General features: G+C 35.0%; 1 protein-coding gene across 1 annotated transcript in view; it reads left to right on the forward strand.

Moving 5' to 3' along the window:
• The window catches only part of LOC150090093 (cysteine-rich with EGF-like domain protein 2), a 131883-nt gene extending 114965 nt beyond the window's left edge, over positions 1–16918 (forward strand). Inside the window, exons 9-10 of the mRNA XM_090390171.1 lie at positions 10962–11057; positions 16797–16918. Of these exons, the coding sequence (XP_090246297.1) occupies positions 10962–11057; positions 16797–16918 (218 nt within the window). The remainder of the gene's footprint in view (positions 1–10961; positions 11058–16796) is intronic.
• The last annotated feature ends 2111 nt before the right edge of the window (positions 16919–19029 follow it).

Consider the following 19029-nt stretch of genomic DNA (forward strand, 5'->3'; position numbering starts at 1 on the left):
ATCAAAATAAAATAAATAAAAATAAAACTCTTCATTTCCCATTCCAATAATTTTTCCAAAACTTTCTTATCCAAATGACCAACCTCCACAACCCTAAGTGGAAGTTTATTCCAACTGTTTATTATTATTAACTGTTGACTGGTTAAATATGAATTTCCATGTATCTATTCTGCAACCATACTTTTTTAATTTAAATTTATGCCCCCTTAAGTGTTTATCTGAGAAGAAGCAAAGATTCCATCAGCATTTAGTTTACTTAACTCTTTTTTAAGCCTCAACTGAAGCATATAGCTTCAGTTGAGTTACTACACAGATACTTTGTTTCCAGAGACTACAGTTTATCCCTCAGTTAAGTTATTGCTCTTCTTGACACCCTTACCAACAGATATGTGTCTGTTGGTATGGACCTGTGCCAACACTGCATAAGTTACATTTCTTCTTGCTGAGTGAATCTTATCTAAAAATAAACCAAAATTTTTGGTTTCCCCTAATTTTTATAAAATGTCTCACTAGATCAGGTTAAATTGCTTTTGAAATATCCTTGTGGAGCATATACAAGAAATCATTCACACAATTACAAATTTCAGATAAAGTCAGTATATTAATCTCATGCATCAAAATTTCATACATGCGAGTTACCTAACAGAATGAAGAATCAGCCCTTACAGTTAGCCTCACACATCTTATGGCTGTTATATATATTTTTTTCCCATCAAATGAGGACATAAAACTCAGGTTCAATCACTAGAATGAACATGTGTTTAATATTCTCTTAAATTTTACTACTACAATGGTAGATGTAATGACTAGTGCATTAGAACACTTTCATTAATATCTATTTATGCTTCAGCATTTTCTAAAAAAATGTTGCTCTTTATCTTTCAGTCAATTCAATCCTGGAACCCTTTGAGAAGGAAGAAATGGACACAGGACCAGTGTTCCTACTTCATCAAAAAAAATAAATCCAAGGCTGAGAGAAACAGGTCTCAGCAATTCAGAAGCTGACTGACAGATCCACCTAGCTCGAATAATGGCTAAATTCCTATAGTGGAATTGTGGATTCCAGTGAAATACTGACAAAATCAAGGACCTTCTGCAAAAGCTCATTTGGGTATAGGAGGCATATCTGAAGGCAAACAAAAACTCTTCTTTACATATTACAATTACATGTAAGGATAGAACTGGAGATGGACCTGCCTATGGAGAAATTACCATCCTTGTGGGCAACCAGCCTCCATTTCAAACTATGCTGTTTACCACCAACTTAGAAGCAGTAGCAATTTACCCTATGACAGAGATTTTTAATAAAAATCTGCTCCATCTATTTGCCTGGAACTGATATCCTGACAGACCTTGATTATCTTATTTTGTAGTTGCCTTTCCCTGTTTTACTTCTCTTGGATTTTATTGAATATACTCCCTGTGGGGTTGGTGCTGACATTAATGGAAGGGGATGTGTCGTAGAGCATATGCTCACTGACAATCTCTCTCTCTCTCTTATATACTTGCCACCATAGCTGAGTGGTCAGCACAAGGGTACATGGGTACACATGCTTTGAATGACCATGGGTCAAACCTGTGTGAGTGCTAAATACGGTGCTGTTTCTTGTATTCTTTCTACCTTGCTAACTCCTTTGGGTGTGCAGTCGTTCTGGAGTATAAATAGAAAATTTATTTTCTGCCATTGATCTTTTATTGCTCCCCTTTTCCTTCCGTCACTTACTGGGGAGGTGGTGAAGAACTCATATGAAAGTGATTACTTCCATGTGGTTACCACCGTACTTAGTGGGAGACAGTGTTTTCTTTTTCAGTTACTGCAGTGGAAGATTGATCAGTCTGATTGGAATGCCTTTCAGCATCTGGCAGAGTTTAACATCATCATTACAGTCAATCAGTGATGTACATACATCACAGAAAATACTGTTCGTGTAATTGGCTGGAATTCTGAAAATATCTATCCGGTTTCCACCATTTCCCAAACTATGGTGAAATGTGCAATGCTGTTGTTATTTGGTTTTTAGGAGCATTAGCAACTAAGGCCATATTTCTCTGGGGATCATTCCTGACCTTTCCGCATCCTCCGTATTTGGTGGTCACGGGCTCGAACCCCGGTCTAATCAAGAAGCGTGTGCTACGCACTGCTGCTCCTGGCTACGGAGGCGCCTGTAGAATGCACAGCAGCAGCAGAAAATGTCCAAAACAAAGCTTCAGGGATATTCTATACCATGGCTAATCTCATAGCCTTTAAATGTACATGAGCCAAAGCATGCTACATTTGCCATAAAAAGGAATCATGGATCTGTTTTACATCATCTGTTACTTAGTCAACCAGCACTAAGGTGGTCTAGGATAAAATCCAGGAAACGAAGGGAAAATATACATTTCACCCTTAATTGGTTCTAGAGCAGGAGTGGGCAACTGCCAGCCTGCAAGCCAACTCTGGCTTGCGAAAATGCATAATCTGGCTTACTGTCATTTTCAAAATATATATAATAAATGGCCCGCTGAAGAATGTATATCATGAAATTATTGTAATTTTTATTACATTTTCTGTTATTAAATTGTTTTTAACATTTTGATTGTGTGACATCTATGAATCATTTGAATTTGTCTTATATCACAATTCAAGTAAGCAGCAGTGTTACCAAATGGTAAGTAGGTAGTGTTACCAAATGGCAGCTTCTGGTAAGCAGGCATAGATGCAGTCAGTAGTGGTTCCTGGACTCTGCTCTGCAGAATGTGATTGCAGTGCAAGTGCATCATGTGTTTCAACAGCAAATGTTGGTGAATAATTGACAGATAAAAGTAAATAATTTGGAGGATTTACCATTTCATTTTTTTTAGTCCTGAAACAGAAAAATAAAAAAACTGGCTCTTAGTTTCACATCAAAGGGTCTTTATCCTTAAAATGGACTGTTTACAAGAGCCCTAACTTATGGTAAACCAAGTGCTGTTATACCAGATGGTATCCATTAAAATGATTAAGCACATTTCACAAAAATATAAAAATCAGCTGTTCTTTTTGTATAACAATTTTTCTTGAAGAGAAGTTTCCAGACACCTGATGCAAAGCCAGGTAAGAATCCTAGAATTCCTATCAACTAATGACACATTGCCCAGACCAGCTGTTTTCGCAAAATCCTGAAGAAAATGGTTAGTGCTTGTCTCATATGGTATTTAGAATCAATTGAGCTCCTCTTCAGCATGCAGTGTGGTGTCTGGACAGGTCCACTCTGGACCATTTAAGGATGCTTTCCTAAAATGAGAACATCTGGTGTCTATGTTATGTTATGTTATGTTCTTTGATATGGAAAAAGCATATGATACAACTTGGAGATCTGGCATCTTGAAAAATCTATATAGTCTGTCTTAAGGGTCACCTCCAATTTTTTATTAAAAACCTTTATTATGAAATCAACAGGGATTACCTTTATTTTTGATATAGGATGCTTCTTTTCCAACCAACCCTCCTAGTCCAGTGCACTAACAATTCTTTGTGAAGGCGATATAAAATTTATAAAAAAATGTGAAACATCTTCCCCACTGTCAGAACAGTAGTGTTACAAACCCCTCAGTCTCAATATTGAGTGCTCTACCCAACTTTGGTCTACAAACACCGTCCCTCTGCCAGCAAGGAAAACATTTTGTAGATTGACATTAAAATTTAAAAGGTCTAAAAAGCCTAGTGAATATGGGGTGATTATTCTCTTCATTCTTTAAGTTGGACTAAAACTTTTTGAAGCAACATGTTCACAGGAATAAGAGCAACACAATTAATCTGAACCCTTTGTCTTATGTTGTAATGTTTGTTCTTTGCGAATGCGCATAAGTGACCATTCGTCATATAATAAGAATGGTCTACGGATATTGATTGAAATTTTACATAGCTTCATCTCTAGGGTTTTGGCAATAAGTAATTTATGGTAGTTATGTTGAATATTTATTATTTTTGTTTCATTAAAGCCAAATGAATGTTGTTCATTTATTGCGTGAAACGAAAGTTCCATCCAAACCGAAGCTTCGTTCGGGAAGGTCGTTCAAATGCATTATTAAAACAGATTTTTTGTATGGATAGGGATGATAACTGTGGAAATGCAAAAGCATCCCTTTATTTCTATGCATTTCCATAGTTATCATCCCTATCCAAACAAAAAATCAGTCATACTGAATCAATTTCTTAAAGCCTTTAAATATTCTTTCACCCAGATTTCTCTAACAGAAATAAATGAATTAACTAGAAGATTCACAAATAGGGGTTACCCTTTAACCTCTATAAATAAAATTAAAATGTTAGCACATAAAAAAATATAAATAACAACAAACATTGTACAAAAATTTGGCAAGACCAAAATACATTTCATTACCATTCCATATGTCGTGTATTGGTACAATAAACTTAACCAAATATGCAGGGGCACCGACATGAAAATTATAGCAAAACCCATGAATAAATTATACGCATTCTTTAGGAATCTACCTTCAAACACTACATTCCAAGGCCCCAGGTGGGCAGGAGCAGCAGTGCATAGCACATGCTTCTTGATGAGACCGGAGTTCGAGCCCGTGACCACCAAATACGGATGATGCAGAAAGGTCAGGGAATGACCGCCACATATCCCCGGAGCAATATGGCCTTAGTTGCTAATGCTCCTAAAAACCAAACGACAAACTACATTTCAATCACAGCATGATCTTGTATGCAGCATTGCGTGTAAAAATTGCGACGCCGTTTACGTAGGATCTACCATGGAGGTTGCACAGCTTTGAGCAAAACAACACGAAGCTTCAGTTCGGACAGGTCGTACAAATGCATCGGAACTTTCATTTCACACAATAAATGAACAACATTCATTCGGCTTTAATGAAACAAAAATAATAAATATTCAACATAACTACCATAAATTACTCATTGCCGAAACCCTAGAGATGAAGCTAGGTAAAAATTCAATCAATATCCGTAGACTATTCTTATTATCCGATGATTGGTCACTTATGCGCATACGTGAAGAACAAACATTACAACATAAGACAAAGGTTTCGGATTAATTGTGTGTTGCTCTTATTCTTGTGAACATGTCGCTTCGAAAAGTTTTAGTCCAACTTAAGGAATGAAGAGAATAATCACCCCATATTCACTAAGCTTTTTTAAATTTTAATTTTAATGTCAATCTACATAATGTTTTCCTTGCTGGCAGAGGGATGGTGTTTGTAGACCGAAGTTGGGTTGAGTACTCAATATTTGAGACTGAGGGGTTTGGAAAACTACTGTTCTGACAGTGGGGAAGATGTTTCACATTTTTTATAAATTTTATATCGCCTTCACAAAGAATTGTTAGTGTGCTTGGACTAGGAGAGTTGGTTGGAAAAGAAGCATCCCATCCTATATCAAAATAAAGGTAATCCCTGTTGATTTCATAATATAATAGAATATAGGAATTATCAAGCACTTAATAGCTCTCTATTATCAAATCTATTAAAAACTTTATACAATCAGCCTTTCCAAATTAATATAGGATCCACACTTGCTTTTTGCCATCAAAGTAATTTCCATTACAGAAGAACTTCCTCCAACTGTACACAGCACCCTTTATGTTGATGACTTTAATATATTCTTTCACTCATGCAATGTGAAGGTTATTGAAAGGCAACTGCAACAAACCATTGAACACCTTAACTCCCTGGGCATTGGTTAATGGATTCAGGTTCTCACCACAAAAGACAGTATACATTCATTTTAATTAGTTTGTGTTCATTTTTGTTGTAAGTGTAATCTTCATTCTGAATCTGAATTGAGGCTTGGACAAAATACTGTTACTAGACAAAATTCTTGAGACATGTATTTGATAAAAAGATGACTTTTCTTAAACATATCCATTAACTCCATACAAAGTGCACAAGAGACTTGAATATTTCTCTGTGCTCACTCTCTCTCCTTCCTCTCCCCCCCCCTTCTTGGGGTGCAGCCCAGTGCACCTTACTTTTCATCTAATGTGCACTTGTGATCTAATGGAGCATTTCGAACTTCTTCTGTCCACAGCCTATAAATGGAAGCAAATGAACCACCATTATTGTTTTGACGTAAACAGCTGTCTCTAAAGTACACTTAAATCCTGAAATATCCTATGTGGACATCAGTTTTTGAGCCCCAATGGGAGAACTTGTAAAACGCTTGTCAGACTGCTAGTTGTCCTTTCAGTATTCATGCCTAACCATTACTCCAGGGTTTACATATCATAGTAGACTAGGTTGGGCAAACACCAAAGCACACCCTATTCCACCTAGGCATGGCATGCTCACATTCCAGCACACGACATTTTCCTTAAGGACTGGGCACAGTCTGATATTCCTGCAGCTCTATTCAGCACACCGAGCTGGACATTTGACTTCTCGCTGGTTTGCACAGATAACTCTAAGTCGAAATCACCTCTGAGATCTGCTGCTGCCTTTCCATATACTACTACTATATCTAAGAAGATTCTCACTGGATGAAGCATATACACTAAAGAGCTGTATGCTGTATAATTAACCTTAGATTGCATCAGAACTTGCCAATACCAATAGTTTATTATATATTTCGATTATTTGAGCATATTACGAGCTTTATTAGCATTGAGATACAGTTCTCATCCAGCACTCAGGTTCAGCAGATGATTTACTCTTTGAGTGCAAAGAATTTGACACTTGCTCACTTCTACTTGAATCTCTAGCCACCTTGGGATTAGAGGACTGACAGGCCATGATTATTCATGGGAACTTAAAGCAGTTCCCGTGAATAATCATGGCCTGTCAGTCCTCTGTACAAACTACAGGCAGGTAATACACATGATACGCTCGAAATGGTTGGATTCATGGAATGGACAGACTTCAAATAACTTGCATCAGATAAAGCCTGTAATTGAATTATGATAGTCTAATCTGTGCTGGAATCTTATAGGAAGTTGTTTTTACTTGGTTCCACATAGGACACATTCCTTTTTACTGAGGACCAATGATCCTCCTGTGTGTGAGTCCTGTGGCACCATTTTTTCTTTTAGACATATTTTAATTGTATATACAGATTTTAATGATGCACATATTATTGCTTTTTACCATCTGTGACTGACTGTATAAGGTCAGTCAGATTTTATCCAACAGTGACATGAACTGTTTTAAATTCTTATTATTTATTACTTTATATACCTGCACTGCCTTTTTACTTATATAATCTTTTGATGAGGTAACCTCTGAAAGAGGTTGCCGCACCCCACCCCAATCCTGAACACAATATTCCAGTTGCAGTCTCACCATTGACTTGTATAACAGGAATACAACCTCCTTCCTCTAAGTGCAAACTTATGGCAAATTGTTAAAATGTTATTCTCACTTGGCGGAAAGGTCAAGGGAATGACCACCACATATTCCCAGATCAATATGGCCTTACTTTTGCTAATGCTTCTAAAAACCAAACAAATATTCTCACTTCTTACGTTTGGCAGCATTAAAACATAACTGCCGTTTTTCTGACTATCCATGAATCCTGTAAAAATTATTCAGAAGCTCAGCTTGATGCATATCATTAACCACCCACCCATTATATCATCTGAAATTTTTACCTTTTACCCTTTATTCCCTTGTATCATTCAAGGTCGGAAACAAGAGTGGCCTTGAGAGACTCCACTTCATAACCTTGGCCTGATCTGAAGAAAGACCATTCATAACAATGTGCCACCTCTCAGTCCACCTCAGGACTTTGCCTGTAATCTCAACACACACTTCAGCTTGTACAGCCTCTCACGTGGAAAGTATATAACATCAAAATTGTTCCTTGAATCCAATCCTTGTGACCACATCATAGTACTCCTTTAGGTTGGTCAAACAAGATTTTTTTTCTTTAGAGAGCAGTTTTATGATCCATTTAGGATATTACACATCTTGAGATGATCTTTTAAAGCTTATTTTGACCACAGACTCTACACTTTTCTTGCCACTGAGATTTGACCTTAGGGATTACCCCTGAATCTAATAATATCATAATTAGTCTTAAAGCTTTGCCACCTTCCTGTGTGCTCTTTCTGTATGACAAGGTAAATACTTGGTACAACAGGGCTTTACCCACTTTCAGGCTTAGAAGTTTTTTTGTTTTTTTTTGTTAGACCCTCTGATTACTTACCCTCACTTCTTAGGTATATTAGCACACTTTCCACCATTAAAGGAACTGTCTACTTTGAAAATCAGTACAAAGTGTCTGTTCTCTCATCAGCAACATCTGCTGGATTATCTGTAATTTTGCCATTCCTGCTGAGAAAAGGTCCTGTCCAGTTTATTCTTTTCCTCTTTGTATTTATGTACAAATAAAACTTTTCTCCAGTCTTATCTTCTATCTTATAGCTAATGATTTTTAATCATTAGGGGAGGCAACACTTTGCCTCCCCTATGTGGTCTTGGTAAAAATCAGCTTATAATTATATGAATCTCAGCTACCCACCACTCCACAATTGTATTATACAACCTTTTTCTATTTTAAAGTTTTATTTCTGGAGGGGAGTGATTCTTGCTGGAAACATCCAATTCAAGCAGGCAGCAAGACATGTTTTTAGTGTGCTAGTTAATGGTGATGCATAGCATGATTTTGCCTTTCTGTAAGTGATATGATTTATATCTGGAAAATCAATCATTGGATGATAAACTGAACAAATGTGTGAATATTCTTACTACAGTAGTTACTGCTATGCTATGGTAGGGGTTTTTTTTTTTTTTTTTTTTTTTGTTGTTGGCGCATTGGCTTCTGTAGCCATAATGCACCTCCCAAAGTTTTTGCATTTCCGTAGCTGAGTGGTCAGGAGCGGGAGTGCAGTAGCACACGCTCTTTGAGTAGACTGAGGTTCAAGCCCCTGACTGCTGAATACGGTCGATCTGTCAACCCACACTGGACCAGCGTGGCAGATTATGGTCTATTTCCCTCAGCATGAATTGTTGAGGAGGCTTCCATCCTGCAGTGGGTTGATAATGGCTGCACTTTACCTTTTACTATCATTCAAGCCTGAGGCGGGATTCGAACCCGCGACCTTTGGATTGCCAGGCAGGCACTTTACCCACCCGGCTAGCCCGGTCAGTGCTATGTGGTAGTAATAATAATAATAATAACATTTGCAGACTGATTTTTTATTTTTTTATTTTTTTATTTTTTTTTTTGTTAGTAGTGGGCTCAGTGGAGTGAGTTTCTTCATAAAATTTTGAAAATTTGTACATAAATACTTTTAAATATGAATCATTCTTATTTTGGATGGCTTGAAGTTGAAATCACATGTTGGATCTGCTGTCGTCTTATACACTTAAAATCTGACTAATCAGTATCTCCAAATTATCTCCAAAATGAAATCATAATTTATAAAAAAAAAAAAAAAAACTTTGCATTTACCTTTTAGATGTAATACTATCTTCTACATCAATTTATGTATCAGTTTCTTTAAGTTATGCTTCTCGAGTCCAGAGAATTTCAACTTTTATAAACCAAAATTAGAAAGCAGTAGTGAAGGTATGATCTCCAATTTTAAAATCTGTTTTTATCCTGTCTTCTGTTATAAACTGTGTCTACAATTACTTAGAAATACAAATAAAAGATGGCAGCACTCACAAATTTTTTGTAATTGAGTTAGCATCGTGAAGTTTTTTTTATATTTCTAATATAGATATTAAGACATAAACAAAATAAAATAAAGTTCTGTCTATTACAGATCTGAAGTTATGAACAGGCAAACTGATGTTCATTTCTGCCAAATTTCTGCCAATGATCAGTGATGGAGCTCCTTTTCGAGTCAGAAAATTCCTCTGACCAGATTCATGAAAAATTGAGGAAAGTATACCAACAAGATACTGTTGATGTAAGCAATGTTTGTAGGTGGCTTGTACATTTTAGAGAAGTCAGTGACATTCGTGACCAGCCAAGAAATTAAAGACTAAAGTCTGGGTGCACTGTAGAAAACACTAAAGTTTTGGATGAAATGATTCAAATGACTGGACACTGAAACACTAGCGTGTTCAAAGAGAAGTGTATTAAACATTTCAGACACATTAGATTGTATTAAAATATGCTGCAAATGGGTACCCAATCTGTTAACAAGAGAAATGAAAATTTCCAGGCAAGGATTTCTGTTAAAACCTGTTGCAGGAGTGCACTTACTTTCAAGATTTTTTTTTTTGAAGGCCTGATAACAGGTGATGAAACCTATATCATCCATTATGATGCTTATTCTAAATGCTAGTCTGTGGAATGACCACATCCATAATTTCCAGTGAAGTAAAAACATCAACTTGCCAAATCATCACAAAAAAATTATGGCCACAGTGTTTTGGAACAGAGAAAGCCCGATTTTGGTTGATTTTGGTCTATAAATGAGGAAAGATATTACCAAAAACTTTAAGCTTGAAGGCTATAAAACAAAAAAGGAACTCTAGCAGGACACCAAATCACATTACACCTTGATAATGCTAGGCCATACACTATATGACTTAGATCAAAATTACACACCTAGGATGGAGAGTTTGCCTCATTCTGCATATAGCCTGGAATTGGCTCAATCTGATTTTTTCATGTTTTGACATGTGATTAGATATCTTTGTGGAAAAACACTTTCCAACTCAATGCATATGTGAGTTGGAAAGAGCAATGGCAAAATGTATTGATAAACAAAGTGAATACATAGAAAATAATTAAACATGCTTTTCATTTTTTGATAAATGATATAAATTTTAACTTTGTATCTGTTGTAATTTTATGACCAAAGAGGCATTACTGATGTACAGACCCTTGTATGTATTTCAGAATATAGTGTGTGTGTGTGTGTGTGTGTGTGTGTGTGTGTGTGTGTGTGTGTGTGTGTGTGTGTGTGTGTGTGTGTGGTAAATATGCAGAAATTTCTTATTTGTATAGGAGTATGTTTATACCACTACTATTCACTTTACTTCTTTGAAATTTATTCTAGAATGTGATGTATCTTGTGAAGGATGTTTAGGAGGAGGAGCTGATAGTTGTATAACTTGCAAAGAAGATTACATAATGAAAGAAGGAAGATGTATTGGTAGGATTCTTTGTGCATCATCTATAGTTGAATTATATATAAAAAGTAAAGCAGTTAAAACAAGCTAAATAGTAAATGATATATATATATAGTCATATAAATTAGAATAAGGTTTAAAATAAAATATGTCAGCAGTATGGCAAGACGAGCGAAAAAACAAAATTAAACCTAGATTCAAATCTAACAGGGGGGCAAGAGAAAGGTAACAAGAATAAAAAATATATTGCAACGGAAACTCTAAATTAAGTTAGAAAATCTAATTATACAAATAATAATTCATTGAAATTTAAAGCGAATTAAATAGAAATTTTGCGGTGCCCCCTCTGATGGGCACCAGGTCCAAATTTATGTGAAATATCACCAAACAGAGATTTAAACCATTCACAATAAAACAGAACAAAACAAAAATAAAAAATAGACTGACCATTATGCCCCATCTCAACAGAGGACCACAAGGCCAATAATGGTCAGGGAATCGCTGCATTTCGAACGCTAAACAAATCGCCGCAAAGGCGAAACGATCGCAAGATCAGTCTGCCACACCGATCCCTAGATCGAACCGCCAATGCAGGGAATTGAACAGCGGTGGTCCTGATGCAGCGAAAATCAAAAATAGAACAGACAAGAGCACTCTAGTGCAAAGCCACACTACTGACAAAGTAAACTTAACCTGTTTATATAAACAAATAATAAACTATAGATGGCAGTACAGGTGCAGCGTTAGCAATACGCCCAATACTATCATGTGACATAATTATATTTAAATAATGTTGGAAAAGAAGTATTACTTAATAAAAAGGAGGGTGCAGCACACATCAGAGGCAGCAAAAAGCATATTCCTCTACATGATGCTTGAAATATAGTCATATAAATTAGAGATGGGGCATAATGGTCAGTCTATTTTTTATTTTTGTTTTGTTCTGTTTTATTGTGAATGGTTTAAATCTCTGTTTGGTGATATTTCACATAAATTTGGACCTGGTGCCCATCAGAGGGGGCACCGCAAAATTTCTATCTAATTCGCTTTCAATTTCAACGAATTATTATTCGTATAATTAGATTTTCTAAATTAATTTAGAGTTTCCGTTGCAATATATTTTTATTCCTGTTAGATTTGAATCTAGGTTTAATTTTGTTTTTTCGCTCTTGTCTTGCTGTACTGCTGACATTATTTTATTATTTTAAACCTTATTCTAATTTATATGACTATATTTCAAGCATCATGTAGAGGAATATGCTTTTTGCTGCCTCTGATGTGTGCTGTACCCTCCTTTTTATTTTTATTAAGTAATACTTCTTTTCCAACATTATTTAAATATATATATATATATATATATATATATATATATAACTTATCGTTGTCTACCCACACTCTAGATGACTTCAACTGGGGCCAACCACCCAGACTGAAGGTAAAAAATGACAAGGAGTTCTCTGTTTCTGTAATGATCAATATCTGCTAAGATATATAAAAAAATCCAGAGATTAAGTAATTTGAATCTAAACCAATTAAAGGTAGTTAAAAATTTTTGAATCAAAATGAAGATATTATAAATGTAAGCACGTATTGAACATCGTTGACCCGACAGAGAACGTAATTTAATAATTAAAATAGGAATAAATGTATATCTACCGTATCCAGGACATAATGTAACAACTAGTCGTTATGAAATAATAATCCCTCTAGTGAGTATATATGTGGTGACCCCTATGTGATGGATATGGTAAAAATAAATAAATAATTAATTAAAGTTAAGTTAATGCAAAGAGAAACATGCAGATAGTAAGAAGAATAAAAACTAATAGAGTAGGAATGATAGAACCTGAACTCCGTAAAGGCGAAAATATAGTAGTACAAATAAGAAATAATTTCTCCTACATCCTCAGATTACCCTAATAATTTCGGAGAAATAAGAACAAAGAGTGTAGGACAGCTTAAAGACAATACAAGATATAAGTTGTAGCTCAGGTACGCCTGGGATCGCAAACCCGTTCCTATAGTAGGACCCTGAGCTGAATTTGCATGTCACCTTAGTGTGAACTTAAGTATATACAGTGTGATTATAAAATAAGATAAGATAAAATAACATTAAATAAAATAAATGATACACTATAATTTGCAGGCCGGTGGGTACAAGTTTTCTTAGCCGTAAGACGCCAAGAAAGCAAAGTGAATCTTATATACATGGCTCTAAATCCGTAATTATAGTAATTATATTGAAGCAATGGGTTTAGAAAATAAATTTTTGAAATTAATTATATTTATTGCCTTCCTGAAGTGGTATTTCAGGTAAGTGATAGGGAAATTATTATTTATCTATTTTTTTTTTTTTATATATATATATATATATATATATATATATATATAAAAATTTTTTATTAATATTAAATTAAATTGAGTAAGTATAAATGGATGTGAAAGTTACACACATTTATTTATTTATTTATTTATAGTCGTTGGGTTCTGTTGCCTTCTACTCTACTCTATATTCCTTCATATATACCTCTTATTACAACTCCTGTACCTATTACTTCTATTCTCTATATATACAGGTAGTTCCCGACTTTACGAGTTAATTCATGTTAAAAATAGGGGTTGCGTTATCAATAATGAAATTAGTTAGCTAATTAGTTTGTTTAAACAATGATTGGTTTTTCCAAAGAAATGAAAACGTAGCCTGTAAAATCAAGCAAAGTATAATAATAAATTATTTATGACTTACAAATATTAAAGAATGTTTATTTTTCACCATCATCGACTAAATGCATCCTTGTTGATCACTCATTGGCTCAGCACTCGTATGTTTGTTGTATAAGTCATCTTCAGAAATGCTTCAAGAGGCTTTGTTTGTTTGTTTGTTATTTGGTTTTTAGGAGCATTAGCAACTAAGGCCATATTGCTCCTGGATATGCGGTGGTCATTCCCTGACCTTTCCGCATCCTCCGTATTTGGTGGTGACGGGCTCGAACCCCGGTCTAATCAAGAAGCGTGTGCTACGCACTGCTGCTCCTTCCCACCTGGCTACGGAGACGCCTCTTCAAGAGGCATTTATTTTCAAGATAATCTTTTCTTTTCTTTTTAAATTTCATAGCATGCATAAGCATTTTTTAACGGAATGCACAATTACAACTAAGACGATTTGCGCAGAGTAACAAGTTTACAAAGCTTTAAAAAAAAAATGAATGAATAGAAGATTCTGAAAATTTATTTATGATTTTTATACGATTGAAGATTTCAGTAAAGGGGAAACGCATTTCACCATAATAACGTAAAAACCACACAATTCCAGCTATCGGTATTTTCACAAATGCAATAACATAGAGTTTAGTACCTGTTTATAATTGATTGCACTAACAGAAAAGCTCAATAAACCAGAAAGTGCAAATTGTTTTATGGTCATGACCTCTAGAAATGTGTTTTAAAAAAATATCACAAAGCTGTTCAAAATTGGTTCTTATAACAGTGATGAAATGATGAAAGTGCAGTGCATTTTAATGATTTTTGAATTGGCAACTAATACAATTTACACTATAAAAACAGCTCTTTTAGAGTTATCTAGCGAAAATTTCAACTTCTGAGTTGAAATTGCCAAAAAACAATGTGTTATTGGGTTAACATTACGATATTTTCACAATACGATGGTGTCTCTGGAACGGATTAATATTGTAAAGCAGGGTACACTGTATTGTATAGATATGTGCACGTGATTTGAAATGCAATATTTATGAAAGTTTAACTTTTTTTTTTTTTTTTTTTTGCAATTAATGTTTATATTTTTGATTTTGTTGATACTTGAGAAGAAAAAAAACTCAAACCTGGTAACTACCTGTTTATATAAAAATTTTTATTATTATTTTAAATAATGGGATCAAAAAATTCTGAAGTGGTACTGAAGTACATGAAGTGGCATTTATATATAGCAAGAATTACCAAAAAGATTTGTCATATTTGATATTAAAGTATTTTCTTGGAAGAAAAGGGAGGTTCAAACTATATTCATATATATATACAAAGGGTACTAGGAAAGTTTTGCAATACAGCTTTGTTTATTTAATTTTTTCAAAGTAATTTCCTCTACATTCAATACACCTCTCCATCCTCCGAAACCAATCTTTAAACCAGTTCTGCCAAGTTTCACTAGGGAGTAAAGCACACTCGTTGTCCCAAGCCCGTAGAAGGTCCTCATCACTGGAAAACCGCCTCCCTTTTAGCTTCATTTTCACATGCGGAAACAGTGCAAAGTCGCAGGGAGCAAGGTCTGGACTGTAGGGAGGGTGCTCGAGAAGTTTCAGTCCTGTCGTGGTCAAATATTCGGTGCAGGCTTTGGCGCGGTGAGCTGCAGCATTATCGTGATGGAGGTACCAGGTGTCCATTCTTGACTTTGGCCGCAGGTTCTTCATAGATCCAATGACTTTAGGCAGGCATTGTTCAGTATACCACTTAGCTGTGACTGTCTTCTGCGTGTCCAAAACGACACGTTCCACAATTCCACTCGATTTGAAAAATACAGCTATCATTTTCTTCTTTACAGATCGGGATTTTCTGACAATTACGGGTGTGTCGTCATCATCAAAGACCCAAACTTTGTTTTGAGCCTTGGTCGGCAGATCGTAATAGTACAGCCAAGTCTCGTCACCTGTCACGATGTTGTTCACATACCGAGATTGTCCCTTATCAAACTTTTTTACATCTTCCGGCACCAATTCACACGTCGTGTCATCTGCTCTTCAGTCAGTTGATGCGGCACCCAGAGAGAACAAAGTTTCTTCACGTGCAAATGATCTTGTAGAATCGAACGAATTGCTGGTGCATTTAGGCCCAAAGTATCCTCTATCTGTTGGTAGGTCACTCGCCTGTTTTCGTCAAGCATTTTCCTCACAGCAGTAACATTTTCCTCCGTAACTGACGTTCGTGGCCTTCCCGGCCTCTCAGAATCCTCCAGAGTGAAATTTCCCCTTTGGAATTCTCTATACCACCTGAATATCGTTGTACGATTTGGACAATCATCATCTAGTGCAAGAGTCATTTCTTCTAAGCACTGGTCTATGGTTAAACCACGCACGAAATTATACCGCAAAACTGTCCTTATCTCATTTCGTGACCACGATGCCATCGCAAGCACTTTACACTCTCACTACTAATGAATAACTGAGCCCATCGACTTGGCGCGGCGGCTACTATGCACGTATGAACATGTCTCAACAAGCAGCTTCCTGTGATTCATTGTTGCGTCATATTGCAAAACTTTCCTAGTACCCTTTGTATATATAGTTGCATTATAAATTCTAATGTTATGTTGTCGGGGCCACTCCCACACAGTCACTTAGATTATGAAAATAAATAAATCTGCCATAAGCAGTATGTTGGGTAGGCAGGAGGAATATTTATGTATATGAATGTGTATGCACAGTAGCATTTACAAGTTTTCATTGATTAAGCAAAAAAAAAAAAAAAAAATTCTCCAATATAAAAAATAAAAGTAAACCATTTAGTTTTCTGCACTCTCACTAGCAAATTGAATAAATATAATTGAAGTAATTAGCTATTTAAATTAGTGCAATAGAAAAGTTGATTCAGGTGAATTAAAGGTGTATACTGTTAATTTACTGTATTAAACTTAAACTATATCAAATAAATTCAAATTTTACTTCCATCAGTACCAAAAGTTAATATTTACAAGAAAATTGCCTTCGATATGAAATGATTCATTCTTTTCATTCTTTGTTTTTTTTATATAGCTGAACAGGAAGAAGAAAAATCAGATATTTTAAATGAAAATGTTGGAGAAAGTGATGAAAATGAGCTTTTTGTTTCCAGCCACCATGCTGCTGTTAGTAATGATCAACATATAGATTTGTGACAATACATTATAATAGTATTTAATTTTAATATAATTAATATTTTTATGACATTAAGATGTATAAAGTCAGGTTTTCAGAGATTGTGACTGTTTCTAAGGGTTTATTAAATAAAACATTCCTGTTTGTTGTTTTTGACTGATTATTAATATTATGATATGTACTTTTATAGTTTAAGGAAACAGTTTATGAGTAAGCTAACTGCATTGCTTTATTAAATTACCAATCATTGTGTGTGTGTGTGTGTGTGTGTGTGTGTGTGTGTGTGTGTGTGTGTGTGTGTGTGTGTGTGTGTGTGTGTGTGTGTGTGCGCGCGCGCTAAATATTAACAGGATCCAATAACAGAAACATGGGCAAAGGAACAGAAGTATAGTGAGTGACCTTGCAACTGTAAAATTTAAACAAATACTAAAGAGGAAGGCTCAAAAGAAAAAAAAAAACATGAGTTAAAGAAATAAATTTAGAAGCCACTGAGGAGATTGGTTGTAGATTCAAAAACATAAAAGTAAAATAAGACTAGTTTGTAGAATTACAAAGCAATTGGCTACAAATATAAATGGGACTAGTAATAGAAAGTGAATGAAAAATAAGTGTTGAAATAAAAATGTAAGAAGGAAACTGCATCTTTAGTGCAATTTCCTTCTAACTAACAAGAACTAATTAGTTGAACAGTTCAAAAGATCAGAATAATGGTAACCCTTATGCTGTGAAAAATACCTGCGTAGTCCATGCGCCATTAAACCTCAATACAAACAAACAAACAAGCTGTGAAAAATCAAAAGCAGAACAGCTAAAAGACCCCCCCCCCCAATATGCCAGACTGTATGCAAAATCAACTTAATAATGCTAGAAATGAAAGAAATGGCAAGCATAGCTGGTGCTGAGCATCATAATTCGACTATTGCAATAAGTAAGTACATGACATTCTTTATTATTGTATTTTCCAGGAGAAATTCTGCACCTATGGCCTTTTTATCTCTTTTATAGAATGTTGTTGTGGCTATAGCCTCAGTAGCTTTTGTGCCAGAAAAAGAGAAATCAAACAACCAACCTGCACCTACGGTTTAACCCACACTGTGACATAGTTAAACCCAGGGCAAAACCTCAAGCTACGAAAGCTATATAAAATCAATTTACATGTCAAGCAATAGCCTCTTTCTGTACATAGGCCGTGAGAAAACTGTGTTTGTTACTTAGTGTATAAATCTTATATTGCGGAGACACTTCACCACAAGCTGCCTTGGTATTTCACTACTCTAAATAAAAGGCATTGTTCCAATGGAGAAGTGTATTGCTTTTTATTTATTTTTATTTACTCATGATGAAGTGCCTCCACAGTATGAGATCAGTGAACTAAGTAGCCCACTGTGACTAAATGGATTAACTTTTAAATGTATGTATAACCTACACCTGTTGTTGTTTCATATTTTTCATGAAGAAGAATTTAAGTTGACCCCCTTCACAATTGGAAATGTGGACAAAAGTATCAGTAAGTTTTGGAGTGCTATCATCGAGAACAATGCATGATTCCAAAGACACAAAAAGTCAGTTGGAACAAAGGATCACAAAAAGGCAAATTTTAGTTATTTTACATGTAACATCAAACAACTTCTAATTTTTTTTTGTTTGAAAAAGGGCAAGTGAATGGAGAAGTCAAAAACTTCAACAGGAATTTATTTTTTGCCAAATTCTGCTAGTGTCATTAAATTTTATACAGTAGAATAGCTTGTATTATTTCCAGTTATCCAATTCCTTCCCACTCCTTTTTACTAAGCATGTCAAATAAGCACAAGAATTTACCATGCCTAAACCATGCACAAATATAATTTTGCAAATATGACCTCTATTGGAAAATTAGCAAAGCAATACTTACCTTTTGTCGTTAGCCATTATCTATCACATTTTCAAAAATGCATTTAATTATTTTCTTAAAAAAAAAAAAAAAAAAGGTTGAGGATAATCATTAATACAATGAAGAAGGAAAAAACCAATTTCATTGATTTTTTTTTTTTTTTTTTTTTTTTAATACATTTGACACATCTGTTTTCTCACCTCCTTGAGTATAGGTAATTAATCTAAAAATAACCCTGTTTATACTGTACAATAGTTTCCA

Source organism: Mastigoproctus giganteus, chromosome 2, assembly GCF_048544385.1.
Source record: "Mastigoproctus giganteus isolate SK-2022 chromosome 2, ASM4854438v1, whole genome shotgun sequence".
Lineage (NCBI taxonomy): Eukaryota > Metazoa > Arthropoda > Arachnida > Uropygi > Thelyphonidae > Mastigoproctus > Mastigoproctus giganteus.